Below are 17,144 nucleotides of genomic sequence, written 5' to 3' on the forward strand. Positions count from 1 at the left end.
TGTCAGACAGTAGAACTAGGTTGTGTCTGTGTGTCAGACTGTAGAACTAGGTTGTATCTGTGTGTCAGACTGTAGAACTAGGTTGTATCTGTGTGTCAGACAGTAGAACTAGGTTGTATCTGTGTGTCAGACAGTAGAACTAGGTTGTATCTGTGTGTCAGACTGTAGAACTAGGTTGTATCTGTGTGTCAGACAGTAGAACTAGGTTGTATCTGTGTGTCAGACTGTAGACCTAGGTTGTATCTGTGTGTCAGACTGTAGAACTAGGTTGTATCTGTGTGTCAGACAGTAGAACTAGGTTGTATCTGTGTGTCAGACAGTAGAACTAGGTTGTATCTGTGTGTCAGACAGTAGAACTAGGTTGTATCTGTGTGTCAGACAGTAGAACTAGGCTGTATCTGTGTGTCAGCAGTAGAACTAGGTTGTATCTGTCTGTCAGACAGTAGAACTAGGTTGTGTCTGTGTGTCAGACTGTAGAACTAGGTTGTATCTGTGTGTCAGACTGTAGAACTAGGTTGTATCTGTGTGACAGACTGTAGAACTAGGTTGTATCTGTGTGTCAGACAGTAGAACTTGGTTGTGTCTGTGTGTCAGACAGTAGAACTAGGTTGTGTCTGTGTGTCAGACAGTAGAACTAGGTTGTGTCTGTGTGTCAGACTGTAGAACTAGGTTGTATCTGTCTGTCAGACTGTAGAACTAGGTTGTATCTGTGTGTCAGACAGTAGAACTAGGTTGTGTCTGTGTGTCAGACAGTAGAACTAGGTTGTGTCTGTGTGTCAGACTGTAGAACTAGGTTGTATCTGTGTGTCAGACTGTAGAACTAGGTTGTATCTGTGTGTCAGACTGTAGAACTAGGTTGTATCTGTGTGTCAGACAGTAGAACTAGGTTGTATCTGTGTGTCAGACAGTAGAACGAGGTTGTATCTGTGTGTCAGACAGTAGAACTAGGTTGTGTCTGTGTGTCAGACTGTAGAACTAGGTTGTATCTGTGTGTCAGACTGTAGAACTAGGTTGTATCTGTGTGTCAGATAGTGCAGTATATACTGTAAGCAGATAGATAAGTAAACCTATCATGAAAATCAAGTTGCGGAACTGTTTTTTCATGATGTAATGTGTTACAGGTTTAATGTTGTCATGGTGTGTTTCTATAGGTTATGTGTTCCAGGTTTAATGTTGTCATGGTGTGTTTCTATAGGTTATGTGTTCCAGGTTTAATGTTGTCATGGTGTGTTTCTATAGGTTATGTGTTACATGTTTCATGTTGTCATGATGTGTGTGTGTTTATAGGTTATGTGTCGCGGTGTGGCAGTGACTCGGACGATTCCTCCGACATGGACATGGACACTCTCATCTCCCTTGTATCCCATAACAACAAGCGAACCACATCAGACCCTGTCGGTCTACGCCGGATTATGGAGGAGAGGAAAGAGGAAAGGAAAGAGAGGAAGGAGAGAGAGGAGAGGAAAAAGAAGGAGAAGGGAGAAGGAGAAGAAGAGAAAAATATGAAATACGGAACTATGTCTCCACTGAGAAAAAACAGAGAGAAGGAGAGAATTGAGGAGAAGGTGGGAGGAGTTGGGGACCAGAGAAAGAAAGACACTGAAGCTGGGGGAGAGGCGAAGTCCGAGAAACAACAAGGTGCAGAGAACAGAGGAATGCAGGAAGACGACAGAGAAAGAGAGGACGAGAGCGCAAAGAAGGAAAGAGAAGGAGAGAAGAGGAAAGGAGATGAGGAGAGAGGTGGGTGGGAGAGGAAAGGAGAGGAGGAAAGAGGTGGAGGGGAGAGGAAAGGAGAGGAGGAGAGAGGTGGATGGGAGAGGAAAGGAGAGGAGGAGAGAGGTGGATGGGAGAGGAAAGGAGAGCAGGAGAGAGGTGGAGGGGAGAGGAAAGGAGAGCAGGAGAGAGGAGGAGGGGAGGTTCGGGGAGCTACGACAGAAGAGCACCCGTCCGTATCAGAGGAGGACTCGTGTCGTACTGACTCTCGTTTCATGACCAGCATCTCCAGTGACTCCCTGGATGCTCTGGAGGAAGATGACCTGATCGCCTGCTCTTCCTCCCTCCCTCACCCTCCCTTCCGCCTCACAGTGGAGCCCCCCCATCCCCAGCCTCACCCACGAGGGGGTGCATCCTCACCCCAAGGAGGGGCAGGAGAGTGGAGAGGAGAAGGAGGTGGAGGGGTGTCAGGAGAGTGGAGAGGAGGGGTAGGAGGAGAGTGGAGAGGAGGAGGAGGGGGAGGAGAGTGCAGAGGAGGGGGAAGAGGGAGGGGATCGGGCAACGGAGCTTGGGTCAACACTCACCATTCTCCCATGACCCCTGACTCCATGAACTCTGAACCTGTGACCCCCGTGGTTGACCCCTCTGAGAACCTGAACTACGCTGAGCTCTCTCTCATGCTGGAGTACCTCCCCAGTCCTCCGGAGGCGAGTGACGATGAGGACGAGGAGGAGAAGAGGGAAGAGATGAGGAGGAGTAATGAAGGAACTGGACAGGAGGAATTTTCCTTATCCGGACGTCCCCGTTCCTCGTCCTCCTCACTTATGGACTGTGTGTTTACATTCGAGCAGAGAGACGCAAGGCATTACTACAATATCTGCCCTAATGTTACCCCTGACAGCACCCGCACCCGCAGCCTCACCCACCCTCACCCTGAGACTGAGGAAGAGGAGGGTGGTGGTGATGAGGAAGAGCAGGGGGCGCTCCTAACCCTGGAGCCCGTGCCCATCCTCCAGCCGCCTCCAGGGTTCGGGGACAGCAGTTCTGACGAGGAGTTCTTTGATGCGAGGGATCGGTTTGCCTCGCCTGAAGACCCAACATCAGGGACTGTGTCCAGAGGTGTGTCAGGGTTATTACTGTACTGTAAGGTGTAAGAGTTAGTTCCCTCTTAGATGTCCAGAGGTGTGTCAGGGTTATTACTGTACTGTAAGGTGTAAGAGTTAGTTCCCTCTTACATGTCCAGAGGTTGGTGGGGTTATGAACTTAATTGCACTAGGTCCGTTATGGTGTTAACAACTTAACAGCTTTAGTTTTTAAGTGTTTACTTGAAGAACTGAAACTGGTCATATTAGATAAAACTGTGAGAAGCATAGTGTGTATTCTCCAGTTAATTAGTGATGTATAAAAAGAGATTAATGAGATTAAATGGATGAAAGGTTCTAATTCCTGATGATCTGAGGTCAATAGATATCTGGAAAGCATTTAATTATGTAAGGATTGTTCTGATTTCTTTTGTCACATAAAGTTGTTATTTTTTCCAGATTTTTTAGCCGAGATGATGAGTGGAATGACGCAGCAAACTGTGAGCCTGAGTGACATCAGAATCAGCCTGGCTGAAGGAACGAGGCATGAAAGAGAGGAGGGTAGAGAGGGAGAGACCAACGAAGGAGGAGGAGGGAGAGAGATGTTCTCCAGGCTCTCTAGGAAAAGATCGAAGAAGCGGCGTTCCTTCATGCAGACCGACTTCACCTCAACAGTCTCCTACCCTGGACCGGACCAAAACCAGGAGCGGAACAAGGACTGGAACCCAGATCACATTCCTGATCAGTATCCGGACCGGGCACAAAACCGGACAGAGAGCTCAGACGAAAGCCAGCAGCTGAGTCTGGACCCAGAACCCTCTGAGCAGAGCCAGAACCCATGTCCTACTGTCTCCTCTCTGAGCCACGCCGAGGGGGAGGCGTCCCAGCTCGAGTCCAAGCCTATCCTCACCAAGCCCAGCCCAGAGGGGTCCCATCGGGGACCTGGAGAGCCACGTGTGCCTGGTAACCCAAAGGGAGATCCACGGGCGCCTGATAACCCGAAGGCTAACCTCCATAGGAGCTCCAGGAGCAGGCGGCAGTCCATGGAGACGGAGCCCGACGTGATGGAGTCCAAATCGGTCACTGCCCTGGTGACGGCAGCCTCCCTCTCCATCACGGCTGTCCGCTGTAGAGTAGAACCAGACGGCAAGGAGAGCACTGATCGGAGAGGAGACGGGGAGGAGGTGGAGGGAGAGATGGAGGAGGAGGGGGGCGGAGAAGCAGGACCATTCACATGTCACATGTTTCTGACTGAGATTAAGGAGGAGGAGGGGCAGAGGGGGGAGGAAACAGGGGAGGAGGGGGAGAGCGACAGAGAGGAGAGACAGCTTTCTCTCATTTCTGAAGATCCATCCTCTGTTAGGGGGTCCCAGTTTAGTAGACGACCTCTGTGTCTAACAAAAGACGAGGATCAGGAAGCTTCTTTCGTACCCCAAATAAGTATCTCCCATCCAGGTGTGTATGGGAGGGACATGGGGGGTGAACAAGGTGTGGCTGGTGGTGAGGAGAGCGTGACTCCCCTTTCTGCTCCTCCTCCCCCCACCTCTCCACTGCCACCCTTCCCAGCCCCCTCCATCCCCCACACGAAGAGGGGAGAGAGGGATAGCAAGGATGGGAATGTGGGGTCTCAACTCAAACCCTTCACACACTCAGACGGAGAGAAGGACATTAGCTGCTTGACTCAAGTCCATAGAATACTCACTATCAGTCACCAAGACCTGACAAGCCAAGGGAAAGCAGAAACTGACAATGATGAAGCTATAGTTAGCACTAATTATGTTACTGATAACACTGATGTTGCTACGGCTAACATTGCAGCTACAGCCAACATTCATTTTGTCATGGCTAACACTGAGACTACAGTTAGCTCTGATTTTGATTTAGGCACTGCTAATCACAAAGATACAAATAGCATCAAATCTGTTCCGGCTAACACTATAGCTAATGCCGATTTTGCCACGGCTAACAGTGAAGCTAATGCTATAATGTATTCCCTTACAACTAGCAATGATTCTACAGGTAATGCTAACTTAGCTATGACTAATGCTAATTCAGCTAACACTAACTCAGCTATGGCTAACATTCCCAAAGAGTCTCCCAAATCACCTACAACAGGCTTCCTCCTCCGGCCTTGCTCACCGGGCATCATCGGGCAAAGCCTCTCGGCCTCCACATTACGGGGGAAGATCCAGAACCTGCCCCTCTATTTATCTCGCTCCCAGGAAACCCTCACCCTCTCTGGGGTGGGAAGCCCCAACAGGAACCCTTCTCCGGAGACCACCAGCAACAAGACTGAGGTAATGGTCACCACCGAAACCACCAAGGACGACGATGTCACAAAAGTGGTGACAGTGGAGGATTTGAAAGATTCTGGGGTGGCGTTGGCAGAGTCGGATGATTCCGAGGTTACGCTGACAGAATCGGAGGTTGGCGAGGTTCTTGTGGAGACGGCCGGGGCGGAAATCACGAGGTTGACGGTTTCGGAGGTCAAGGAGGTGGTCGAGAAGGTTGTGATGGTTTACGGATCCTCCCTTCCTCCCCCTTTAGCACCCATCTCTCTAGAGTCCAAACCAGATCATCCCAAAATGATTGTCAAGTTGCCTACCTGTCCCATTGCTACAGTGGAAACTGCCCCTCCTATGGCTCCTGCACCTATCTGTCTGGAGCTCAAACCAGTCACTGAACTACTCTCCCCAGGCCCCACTATCCACAAAATGCCTGCCCCATTAACTTCCTGTCCTTCCTCTCCCGTGCCCATACGCGTAGAGCCCAAACCAGACCATGAACCACTATCCATACGCTCCAAAATGGCCGCCTTGTCATCTACTTATCCCCCTGCTTTAGTGGTAACCACACAGAGTCTGAATTTGTCTTCTTCTAATCCTCCCCCCATCAGAGTAGAACCCAAGCCAGAGCCTTGCCCTGAACCCCTATCAGGCCCCAAAATGTCCGCTCCATTGTTTTCCTGCCCCTCTGCTATAGTGGTGACCACACAGAGTCTGAACGGACCGGGGCTCAGCTTCCCTGCTTATAACATGAGAGGACGGCCATTTGGGAGCAACAGCTTCTGTAAACCCTCAGGTGAGGAGGCAGGCCTGCTGAACACTCTGACTACAGGCTGTGGGGTCTTCACCTCCACCTGTGAGACCCAGCCCAACCAGGCCCACATGGAATCCTATTCCCCAGCAAAGCCTGATTTTGGGTGTAGCTCGGTGCTGGCATCAGGGTGCGAGACGGTCCTGGAGGGGGTGCAGATGCCCCTGGAGGCATGCAGGTGTCCGCCACCGCTGGTTTATACCAACTGTTTCAGCGGGGGTGACAGCTTCGACGATGAGTTGACAGTTTACGAGTTCTCCTGCCGGACAAGTTCTCCTCCCGCCTCCCAACCCTCTTCCTCTGTGCTGGCCCTCCCTCTCACAACCTCTCCTCCTCTCTCCTCTTTCCTGTCCTCCTCCCCTCCCTCCTCCCCCCTCCTCTCTCCCTCCTTTCCTCGCTCCATCCTGCCCCCCTCCTCCTCCATGGAGCTCACCCCTCTCCTCTCCCCACTCCTTTCCCCGTCCAACTGCTTCTTGTCCCAGTCAAGTCTCCATGATGATATCAGCCGACTACGCCACCGCCGCTTCCCACCGCCCCCCGCGGGGTTCCAGACCATCCGGAGTGACGTGGACGAGCTTCTCACCCTCCTGCAGGGGGGGAGGATGGGGGGGAAAGGGGGGAGGCACCCCAGGGAGACCTGCGCCACCCACTTCTCAGAAAACAAGCGTCTTCTCCACGGGGAGGCCCGGAGGCTGATGGCCGGCTGTCAGAAGGTGGTCCGGGTGGGGCAGACCCCGGACGAGATGCTCTTCTCCCTCTCCGACAGCTTCAGGACCCTGGTGGGCATGGCCGGCATGTGCCTGTGGTTCTCCGGGTGCGACCGGTGCGACCGGAGGAATGCCGAGGCACTGGCGGGGCTGGCGGACGTGGCCAGAACGTACCGGGAGTTTGTGCTGGCGGCGGAGAGGGCGAGCGGGAGGCGGAGCTGTCATGACCTCAGCACCAAGCTTCTTGCCAAGCAGTGTACTGCCCTCACTGCTTCTGTCTTCTGCCTCACACAGCTGTTCCGCACACTCACCGCCCTCTGAACTGAACCAACGATCTCTGACCCCTATAACAACCAATAGGTTGACCTTTCAATTCTGACCTCTAGACCCACTACACAGGGTTACCAGCCAATCAGTCAGTCACCAGGCTGAGTGGGGAATGAATGTGTGAACTGCAACAAGTCCACGTAGCGAAAAAAAACAGTAGAAGCACAATTGAAAGGAGAGAGAGATGAGATGGATGAAACAAGACGGGTCTAATCTCCTGTGACATCATAGAGATGTCACGCCTCATAAATAAGGCGCCTGTGTGACATCACAGAGAACATGTGACACGCTGGAAGACATAAGGGTGATGTCATAACAGGTCCCAAATGACTGTTAAGTTTTTTTAACAGTAACCTACAGTATGCTGTGCAAGTACTGCAACCCCACCACGAGGGACAAACTGGACATACGTAGCATCATCACCAAACTGCAAGAAGCCTCACGCAATGACAATCTCCGCACTCAAAGCCAACCTGCTTGCGTTAATATAGCATTTAAGTAACTATTATATTTGAAAGTCCATTATTTTTTTGTTTTCATTCATAATTTATTTGTTGTCATTCATTATTTATTTGTTTTGATGTATTACTTATTTGTGATGTTATCGCTTTCATTATTGATTCTGTATGGTATTGGTGTGGGGTGTGAAAAAGAGGAATGAGGAGGGAATGGGTGTGTTTACAAAAAAGAAGATCCATGTAGGTACACACACACACTCCAGAGTTGGCTGAAAGGTACAATCATGTTGATTGTGTTATTATTTGGCTGGCTGATCAGTCAGTGGAAGGTTTTATTTGATACTTCTAATATAGATTTCTGACAACTACGAATACTCTGTTTTCCTCTCTCTCTCTCTCTCTCTCTCTCTCTCTCCCCCCATCTCTGAATACGTGACAGGCGGTCTGGTCACATGACCAACCCTCAGATGAAGGGGCGGGGCTCTGAATGTCAACAGTTTACAAAACCAAAAAAAGGAGGGAAATTATATCCCAAATGGCCTTTTCCCTCCATAGTGCACTACAAGGGCTTATAGGGCTCGGGTCAAAAGTAGTGCACTACGTAGGGAATAGTGCCTTTCCCTTAGAGTTGTACTATCTAGACGGACCGTATAAAGGTTCATCACTGTGTATGATATTTTATAAACCTAGTAGCTGAATGCTGATGTCTGCGTATTACTTTTTTAAATGGGGGAGTTGGGGGGGGGGACGCGGGGGTGTACACTTTGAATTAGCACACAAACCTAACGTTATGTGGTTGTAAAAAAATGGTGGCCATTTATATTTAAAGGCTGTGTCCCAATGGAAGCCTATTCCCAGTATAGGGAACTACTTTTGATTGTTCCCTATAGAGCCCCATGGGCCCTTGTCAAAAGTAGTACACTGCATAGGGAATAGTAAGCTTACTAGTTGGTAGGCAGTTGCAGTTTTTCTATCCACACTTTGTTTCTGGAAAGAGATGTCAAACTCATTCAATCTGCATGTTCACTGTTCAGAAATGAGGATTGTTTCCAATTTGAACACTACACACATACATGTGTTACCTGATTTCACGTGTTACCTGATTTCACGTGTTACCTGAATTCACGTGTAACCTGACTTCACGTGTAACCTGACTTCACGTGTAACCTGACTTCACGTGTAACCTGATTTCACGTGTTTCCTGATTTCACGTGTAGCCTGATTTCATGTGTTACCTGATTTCATGTGTTACCTGATTTCATGTGCAACCTGATTTCATACAGCATATTTCTATATGTTAATTTCATGTGTTACCTGATTTCATGTGCAACCTGATTTCATGTGCAACCTGATTTCATACAGCACATTTCTATATGTTAAATGTTTAGGTAACTGTTTGTCATGGGAAAAAATATCTTATTTTACATATTCATATTTCCTGTTGGGGAAAACTTTGCTGATCAAAAGCCAATCTAGACAAAATAGTTTCACAACTATTGTTTGTCCAGCAGGGTTGTGATGAATTCAATTTCAGTTTGCAGTTAATTCAGAAAGTAAACCAAATTCCAATTCCAAATGTTCCTCATTTAAAAGCATTGACGAGAATTGGAATTACAATTGGAATTTCAGTGTAGTATATGAATTGCCTGGAATTGAAGTGGAATGGAACCCAACGTTGATGTTCACATACTGCTTCTAGTTCTATTATACTTTAATCCTAAAATAAAGGCTGAAATGTGTTTTTATGCCCTCTCTGCTATGCTTGCAATATTCCGGTTAATTTTCTAGAAATCCCAGTTGAAAGATTCCAGATTCCCTGCTTAATACATTCAGATTCTGGGAATCTTTCAACCTGAGTTTTTGGAAAAACCTTGGAATTTTGGGGGAAATAAAGTTTCTGGAATTTTGCAGGAATTCCTACTTTCTGCTCACTAAGCATGCCCTACTAAACCAGAACTGCATCTTTGAAACATCAGGGAAATAACTAACTAACTGCTGTATGTGAATGACTGAATGAGTGATGTCCGCCTATGCTTTGTCATGCTGTACTCCAACCATTAAAAATACTGAACTGTTAAGACTCTTTCCTCTCTTCTTCTTCTCTGACCCTTACTGGTTACATAGTTTCTTCTATTTTATGGTTTAGTTAGACAGTAGATGGTGATGAAGAGGTTTAGTTAGACAGTAGATGGTGCTGAAGAGGTTAGATAGACAGTAGATGAAGAGGTTAGTTAGACAGTAGATGGTGATGAAGAGGATTAGTTAGACAGTAGATGGTGATGAAGAGGTTTAGTTAGACAGTAGATGGTGATGAAGAGGTTTAGTTAGACAGTAGATGGTGATGAAGAGGATTAGTTAGACAGTAGATGGTGATGAAGAGGTTTAGTTAGACAGTAGATGGTGATGAAGAGGTTTAGTTAGACAGTAGATGGTGATGAAGAGGTTTAGTTAGACAGTAGATGGTGATGAAGAGGTTTAGTTAGACAGTAGATGGTGATGAAGAGGTTTAGTTAGACAGTAGATGGTGATGAAGAGGTTTAGTTAGACAGTAGATGGTGATGAAGAGGTTTAGTTAGACAGTAGATGGTGATGAAGAGGTTTAGTTAGACAGTAGATGGTGATGAAGAGGTTTAGTTAGACAGTAGATGGTGATGAAGAGGTTTAGTTAGACAGTAGATGATGATGAAGAGGTTTAGTTAGACAGTAGATGGTGATGAAGAGGTTTAGTTAGACAGTAGATGAAGAGGTTTAGTTAGACAGTAGATGGTGATGAAGAGGTTTAGTTAGACAGTAGATGAAGAGGTTTAGTTAGACAGTAGATGGTGATGAAGAGGTTTAGTTAGACAGTAGATGGTGATGAAGAGGTTTAGTTAGACAGTAGATGGTGATGAAGAGGTTTAGTTAGACAGTAGATGGTGATGAAGAGGTTTAGTTAGACAGTAGATGGTGATGAAGAGGATTAGTTAGACAGTAGATGGTGATGAAGAGGATTAGTTAGACAGTAGATGGTGATGAAGAGGATTAGTTAGACAGTAGATTGTGATGAAGAGGTTAGTTAGACAGTAGATGGTGATGAAGAGGTTTAGTTAGACAGTAGATGGTGATGAAGAGGTTTAGTTAGACAGTAGATGGTGATGAAGAGGTTTAGTTAGACAGTAGATGGTGATGAAGAGGTTTAGTTAGACAGTAGATGGTGATGAAGAGGTTTAGTTAGACAGTAGATGGTGATGAAGAGGATTAGTTAGACAGTAGATGGTGATGAAGAGGTTTAGTTAGACAGTAGATGGTGATGAAGAGGTTTAGTTAGACAGTAGATGAAGAGGTTTAGTTAGACAGTAGATGAAGAGGTTTAGTTAGACAGTAGATGAAGAGGTTTAGTTAGACAGTAGATTGTGATGAAGAGGTTTAGTTAGACAGTAGATGGTGATGAAGAGGTTTGGTTAGACAGTAGATGGTGATGAAGAGGTTTAGTTAGACAGTAGATGGTGATGAAGAGGTTTAGTTAGACAGTAGATGGTGATGAAGAGGTTTAGTTAGACAGTAGATGGTGATGAAGAGGTTTAGTTAGACAGTAGATGGTGATGAAGAGGTTTAGTTAGACAGTAGATGGTGATGAAGAGGTTTAGTTAGACAGTAGATGGTGATGAAGAGGTTTAGTTAGACAGTAGATGGTGATGAAGAGGTTTAGTTAGACAGTAGATGAAGAGGTTTAGTTAGACAGTAGATGGTGATGAAGAGGTTTAGTTAGACAGTAGATGGTGATGAAGAGGTTTAGTTAGACAGTAGATGGTGATGAAGAGGTTTAGTTAGACAGTAGATGGTGATGAAGAGGATTAGTTAGACAGTAGATGGTGATGAAGAGGTTTAGTTAGACAGTAGATGAAGAGGTTTAGTTAGACAGTAGATGGTGATGAAGAGGATTAGTTAGACAGTAGATGAAGAGGTTTAGTTAGACAGTAGATGGTGATGAAGAGGTTTAGTTAGACAGTAGATGGTGATGAAGAGGTTTAGTTAGACAGTAGATGGTGATGAAGAGGATTAGTTAGACAGTAGATGGTGATGAAGAGGTTTAGTTAGACAGTAGATGGTGATGAAGAGGATTAGTTAGACAGTAGATGGTGATGAAGAGGTTTAGTTAGACAGTAGATGAAGAGGTTTAGTTAGACAGTAGATGGTGATGAAGAGGATTAGTTAGACAGTAGATGAAGAGGTTTAGTTAGACAGTAGATGGTGATGAAGAGGTTTAGTTAGACAGTAGATGGTGATGAAGAGGTTTAGTTAGACAGTAGATGGTGATGAAGAGGATTAGTTAGACAGTAGATGGTGATGAAGAGGTTTAGTTAGACAGTAGATGGTGATGAAGTGGTTTAGTTAGACAGTAGATGAAGAGGTTTAGTTAGACAGTAGATGGTGATGAAGAGGTTTAGTTAGACAGTAGATGGTGATGAAGAGGTTTAGTTAGACAGTAGATGGTGATGAAGAGGTTTAGTTAGACAGTAGATGGTGATGAAGAGGTTTAGTTAGACAGTAGATGGTGATGAAGAGGTTTAGTTAGACAGTAGATGGTGATGAAGAGGTTTAGTTAGACAGTAGATGGTGATGAAGAGGATTAGTTAGACAGTAGATGGTGATGAAGAGGTTTAGTTAGACAGTAGATGGTGATGAAGAGGTTTAGTTAGACAGTAGATGTGATGAAGACTATTAGTTAGACAGTAGATGGTGATGAAGACGATTAGTTAGACAGTAGATGGTGATGAAGAGGTTTAGTTAGACAGTAGATGGTGATGAAGAGGTTTAGTTAGACAGTAGATGGTGATGAAGAGGTTTAGTTAGACAGTAGATGAAAAGGTTTAGTTAGACAGTAGATGGTGATGAAGAGGTTTAGTTAGACAGTAGATGGTGATGAAGAGGTTTAGTTAGACAGTAGATGGTGATGAAGAGGTTTAGTTAGACAGTAGATGGTGATGAAGAGGATTAGTTAGACAGTAGATGGTGATGAAGAGGATTAGTTAGACAGTAGATGGTGATGAAGAGGATTAGTTAGACAGTAGATGGTGATGAAGAGGTTTAGTTAGACAGTAGATGGTGATGAAGAGGTTTAGTTAGACAGTAGATGGTGATGAAGAGGTTTAGTTAGACAGTAGATGGTGATGAAGAGGATTAGTTAGACAGTAGATGGTGATGAAGAGGTTTAGTTAGACAGTAGATGGTGATGAAGAGGTTTAGTTAGACAGTAGATGAAGAGGTTTAGTTAGACAGTAGATGGTGATGAAGAGGTTAGTTAGACAGTAGATGGTGATGAAGAGGTTTAGTTAGACAGTAGATGAAGAGGTTTAGTTAGACAGTAGATGGTGATGAAGAGGTTTAGTTAGACAGTAGATGAAGAGGTTTAGTTAGACAGTAGATGAAGAGGTTTAGTTAGACAGTAGATTGTGATGAAGAGGTTTAGTTAGACAGTAGATGGTGATGAAGAGGTTTGGTTAGACAGTAGATGGTGATGAAGAGGTTTAGTTAGACAGTAGATGGTGATGAAGAGGTTTAGTTAGACAGTAGATGGTGATGAAGAGGTTTAGTTAGACAGTAGATGGTGATGAAGAGGTTTAGTTAGACACTAGATGGTGATGAAGAGGTTTAGTTAGACAGTAGATGGTGATGAAGAGGTTAGTTAGACAGTAGATGGTGATGAAGTGGTTTAGTTAGACAGTAGATGAAGAGGTTTAGTTAGACAGTAGATGGTGATGAAGAGGTTTAGTTAGACAGTAGATGGTGATGAAGAGGTTTAGTTAGACAGTAGATGGTGATGAAGAGGTTTAGTTAGACAGTAGATGAAGAGGTTTAGTTAGACAGTAGATGGTGATGAAGAGGATTAGTTAGACAGTAGATGATGAAGAGGTTAGTTAGACAGTAGATGGTGATGAAGAGGTTTAGTTAGACAGTAGATGGTGATGAAGAGGTTTAGTTAGACAGTAGATGGTGATGAAGAGGTTTAGTTAGACAGTAGATGGTGATGAAGAGGTTTAGTTAGACAGTAGATGGTGATGAAGTGGTTTAGTTAGACAGTAGATGGTGATGAAGAGGATTAGTTAGACAGTAGATGGTGATGAAGAGGTTTAGTTAGACAGTAGATGGTGATGAAGAGGTTTAGTTAGACAGTAGATGGTGATGAAGAGGTTTAGTTAGACAGTAGATGGTGATGAAGAGGTTTAGTTAGACAGTAGATGGTGATGAAGAGGTTTAGTTAGACAGTAGATGGTGATGAAGAGGTTTAGTTAGACAGTAGATGGTGATGAAGAGGTTTAGTTAGACAGTAGATGGTGATGAAGAGGTTTAGTTAGACAGTAGATGGTGATGAAGAGGTTTAGTTAGACAGTAGATGAAGAGGTTTAGTTAGACAGTAGATGGTGATGAAGAGGTTTAGTTAGACAGTAGATGGTGATGAAGAGGTTTAGTTAGACAGTAGATGGTGATGAAGAGGATTAGATAGACAGTAGATGGTGAATGAAGAGGTTTAGTTAGACAGTAGATGGTGATGAAGAGGTTTAGTTAGACAGTAGATGGTGATGAAGAGGATTAGTTAGACAGTAGATGGTGATGAAGAGGTTTAGTTAGACAGTAGATGGTGATGAAGAGGTTTAGTTAGACAGTAGATGTGATGAAGACTATTAGTTAGACAGTAGATGGTGATGAAGACGATTAGTTAGACAGTAGATGGTGATGAAGAGGTTTAGTTAGACAGTAGATGGTGATGAAGAGGTTTAGTTAGACAGTAGATGGTGATGAAGAGGTTTAGTTAGACAGTAGATGAAAAGGTTTAGTTAGACAGTAGATGGTGATGAAGAGGATTAGTTAGACAGTAGATGGTGATGAAGAGGTTTAGTTAGACAGTAGATGGTGATGAAGAGGATTAGTTAGACAGTAGATGGTGATGAAGAGGATTAGTTAGACAGTAGATGGTGATGAAGAGGTTTAGTTAGACAGTAGATGGTGATGAAGAGGTTTAGTTAGACAGTAGATGGTGATGAAGAGGTTTAGTTAGACAGTAGATGGTGATGAAGAGGTTTAGTTAGACAGTAGATGGTGATGAAGAGGTTTAGTTAGACAGTAGATGGTGATGAAGAGGTTTAGTTAGACAGTAGATGAAGAGGTTTAGTTAGACAGTAGATGGTGATGAAGAGGTTTAGTTAGACAGTAGATGGTGATGAAGAGGTTTAGTTAGACAGTAGATGGTGATGAAGAGGATTAGATAGACAGTAGATGGTGATGAAGAGGTTTAGTTAGACAGTAGATGGTGATGAAGAGGTTTAGTTAGACAGTAGATGGTGATGAAGAGGATTAGTTAGACAGTAGATGGTGATGAAGAGGTTTAGTTAGACAGTAGATGGTGATGAAGAGGTTTAGTTAGACAGTAGATGTGATGAAGACTATTAGTTAGACAGTAGATGGTGATGAAGACGATTAGTTAGACAGTAGATGGTGATGAAGAGGTTTAGTTAGACAGTAGATGTTGATGAAGAGGTTTAGTTAGACAGTAGATGGTGATGAAGAGGTTTAGTTAGACAGTAGATGAAGAGGTTTAGTTAGACAGTAGATGGTGATGAAGAGGATTAGTTAGACAGTAGATGGTGATGAAGAGGTTTAGTTAGACAGTAGATGGTGATGAAGAGGATTAGTTAGACAGTAGATGGTGATGAAGAGGATTAGTTAGACAGTAGATGGTGATGAAGAGGTTTAGTTAGACAGTAGATGGTGATGAAGAGGTTTAGTTAGACAGTAGATGGTGATGAAGAGGTTTAGTTAGACAGTAGATGGTGATGAAGAGGTTTAGTTAGACAGTAGATGGTGATGAAGAGGATTAGTTAAACAGTAGATGGTGATGAAGAGGTTTAGTTAGACAGTAGATGAAGAGGTTTAGTTAGACAGTAGATGGTGATGAAGAGGTTTAGTTAGACAGTAGATGGTGATGAAGAGGTTTAGTTAGACAGTAGATGGTGATGAAGAGGTTTAGTTAGACAGTAGATGGTGATGAAGAGGTTTAGTTAGACAGTAGATGGTGATGAAGAGGTTTAGTTAGACAGTAGATGGTGATGAAGAGGTTTAGTTAGACAGTAGATGGTGATGAAGAGGTTTAGTTAGACAGTAGATGGTGATGAAGAGGTATAGTTAGACAGAAGGGTTGATGTGATGTCCTATTGTAGTGGGGTTGATGTGGTGTCCTATTGTAGTGGGGTTGATGTGATGTCCTATTGTAGTGGGGTTGATGTGATGTCCTATTGTAGTGGGGTTGATGTGATGTCCTATTGTAGTGGGGTTGATGGGTAGATGTGATGTCCTATTGTAGTGGGGTTGATGTGATGTCCTATTGTGGTGGGGTTGATGTGATGTACTATTGTAGTGGGGTTGATGTGATGTCCTATTGTAATGGGGTTGATGTGGTGTCCTATTGTAGTGGGGTTGATGGGATGTCCTATAGTAGTGGGGTTGATGGGTAGATGTGATGTCCTATTGTAGTGGGGTTGATGTGATGTCCTATTGTAGTGGGGTTGATGGGATGTCCTATAGTAGTGGGGTTGATGGGTAGATGTGATGTCCTATTGTAGTGGGCTTGATGTGATGTCCTATTGTAGTGGGGTTGATGTGATGTCCTATTGTAGTGGGGTTGATGTGATGTCCTATTGTAGTGGGGTTGATGTGGTGTCCTATTGTAGTGAGGTTGATGTGGTGTCCTATTATAGTGGGGTTGATGTGATGTTCTATTGTAGTGGGGTTGATGGGTAGATGTGGTGTCCTATTGTAGTGGGGTTGATGTGGTGTCCTATTGTAGTGGGGTTGATATGGTGTCCTATTGTGGTGGGGTTGATGTGATGTCCTATTGTAGTGGGGTTGATGTGGTGTCCTATTGTAGTGGGGTTGATGGGTAGATGTGATGTCCTATTGTAGTGGGGTTGATGTGGTGTCCTATTGTAGTGGGGTTGATGGGTAGATGTGATGTCCTATTGTAGTGGGGTTGATGTGATGTTCTATTGTAGTGGGGTTGATGTGGTGTCCTATTGTAGTGGGGTTGATATGGTGTCCTATTGTGGTGGGGTTGATGTGATGTCCTATTGTAGTGGGGTTGATGTGGTGTCCTATTGTAGTGGGGTTGATGGGTAGATGTGATGTCCTATTGTAGTGGGGTTGATGTGGTGTCCTATTGTAGTGGGGTTGATGGGTAGATGTGATGTCCTATTGTAGTGGTGTTGATGTGATGTCCTATTGTAGTGGGGTAGATGTGATGTCCTATTGTAGTGGGGTAGATGTGGTGTCTTATTGTAGTGGGGTTGATGTGGTGTCCTATTGTAGTGGGGTTGATGGGATGTCCGATAGTAGTGGGGTTGATGGGTAGATGTGATGTCCTATTGTAGTGGGGTTGATGTGATGTCCTATTGTAGTGGGGTAGATGTGATGTCCTATTGTAGTGGGGTTGATGTGATGTCCTATTGTAGTGGGGTTGATGTGATGTCCTATTGTAGTGGGGTTGATGTGATGTCCTATTGTAGTGGGGTAGATGTGATGTCCTATTGTAGTGGGGTTGATGTGATGTCCTATTGTAGTGGGGTTGATGTGATGTCCTATTGTAGTGGGGTTGATGTGGTGTCCTATTGTAGTGGGGTTGATGTGATGTCCTATTGTAGTGGGGTTGATGTGATGTCCTATTGTAGTGGGGTTGATGGGTAGATGTGATGTCCTATTGTAGTGGGGTTGATGTGGTGTCCTATTGTAGT

The 17,144-nt window shown here is 44.7% G+C and overlaps 1 protein-coding gene across 1 annotated transcript in view; it reads left to right on the forward strand.

Annotated features, from left to right (window-relative positions):
• Positions 1-9,458, forward strand: part of frmpd1a (FERM and PDZ domain containing 1a) — a 65,957-nt gene extending 56,499 nt beyond the window's left edge. Inside the window, exons 15-20 of the mRNA XM_029746413.1 lie at positions 1,288-1,433; positions 2,086-2,169; positions 2,364-2,832; positions 3,471-4,031; positions 4,911-6,161; positions 6,276-9,458. Of these exons, the coding sequence (XP_029602273.1) occupies positions 1,288-1,433; positions 2,086-2,169; positions 2,364-2,832; positions 3,471-4,031; positions 4,911-6,161; positions 6,276-6,919 (3,155 nt within the window). The 3' untranslated portion in view covers positions 6,920-9,458. The remainder of the gene's footprint in view (positions 1-1,287; positions 1,434-2,085; positions 2,170-2,363; positions 2,833-3,470; positions 4,032-4,910; positions 6,162-6,275) is intronic.
• The last annotated feature ends 7,686 nt before the right edge of the window (positions 9,459-17,144 follow it).

The sequence above is a fragment of the Salmo trutta genome, unplaced genomic scaffold (assembly GCF_901001165.1).
Source record: "Salmo trutta unplaced genomic scaffold, fSalTru1.1, whole genome shotgun sequence".
Taxonomy (NCBI): Eukaryota; Metazoa; Chordata; class Actinopteri; order Salmoniformes; family Salmonidae; genus Salmo; species Salmo trutta.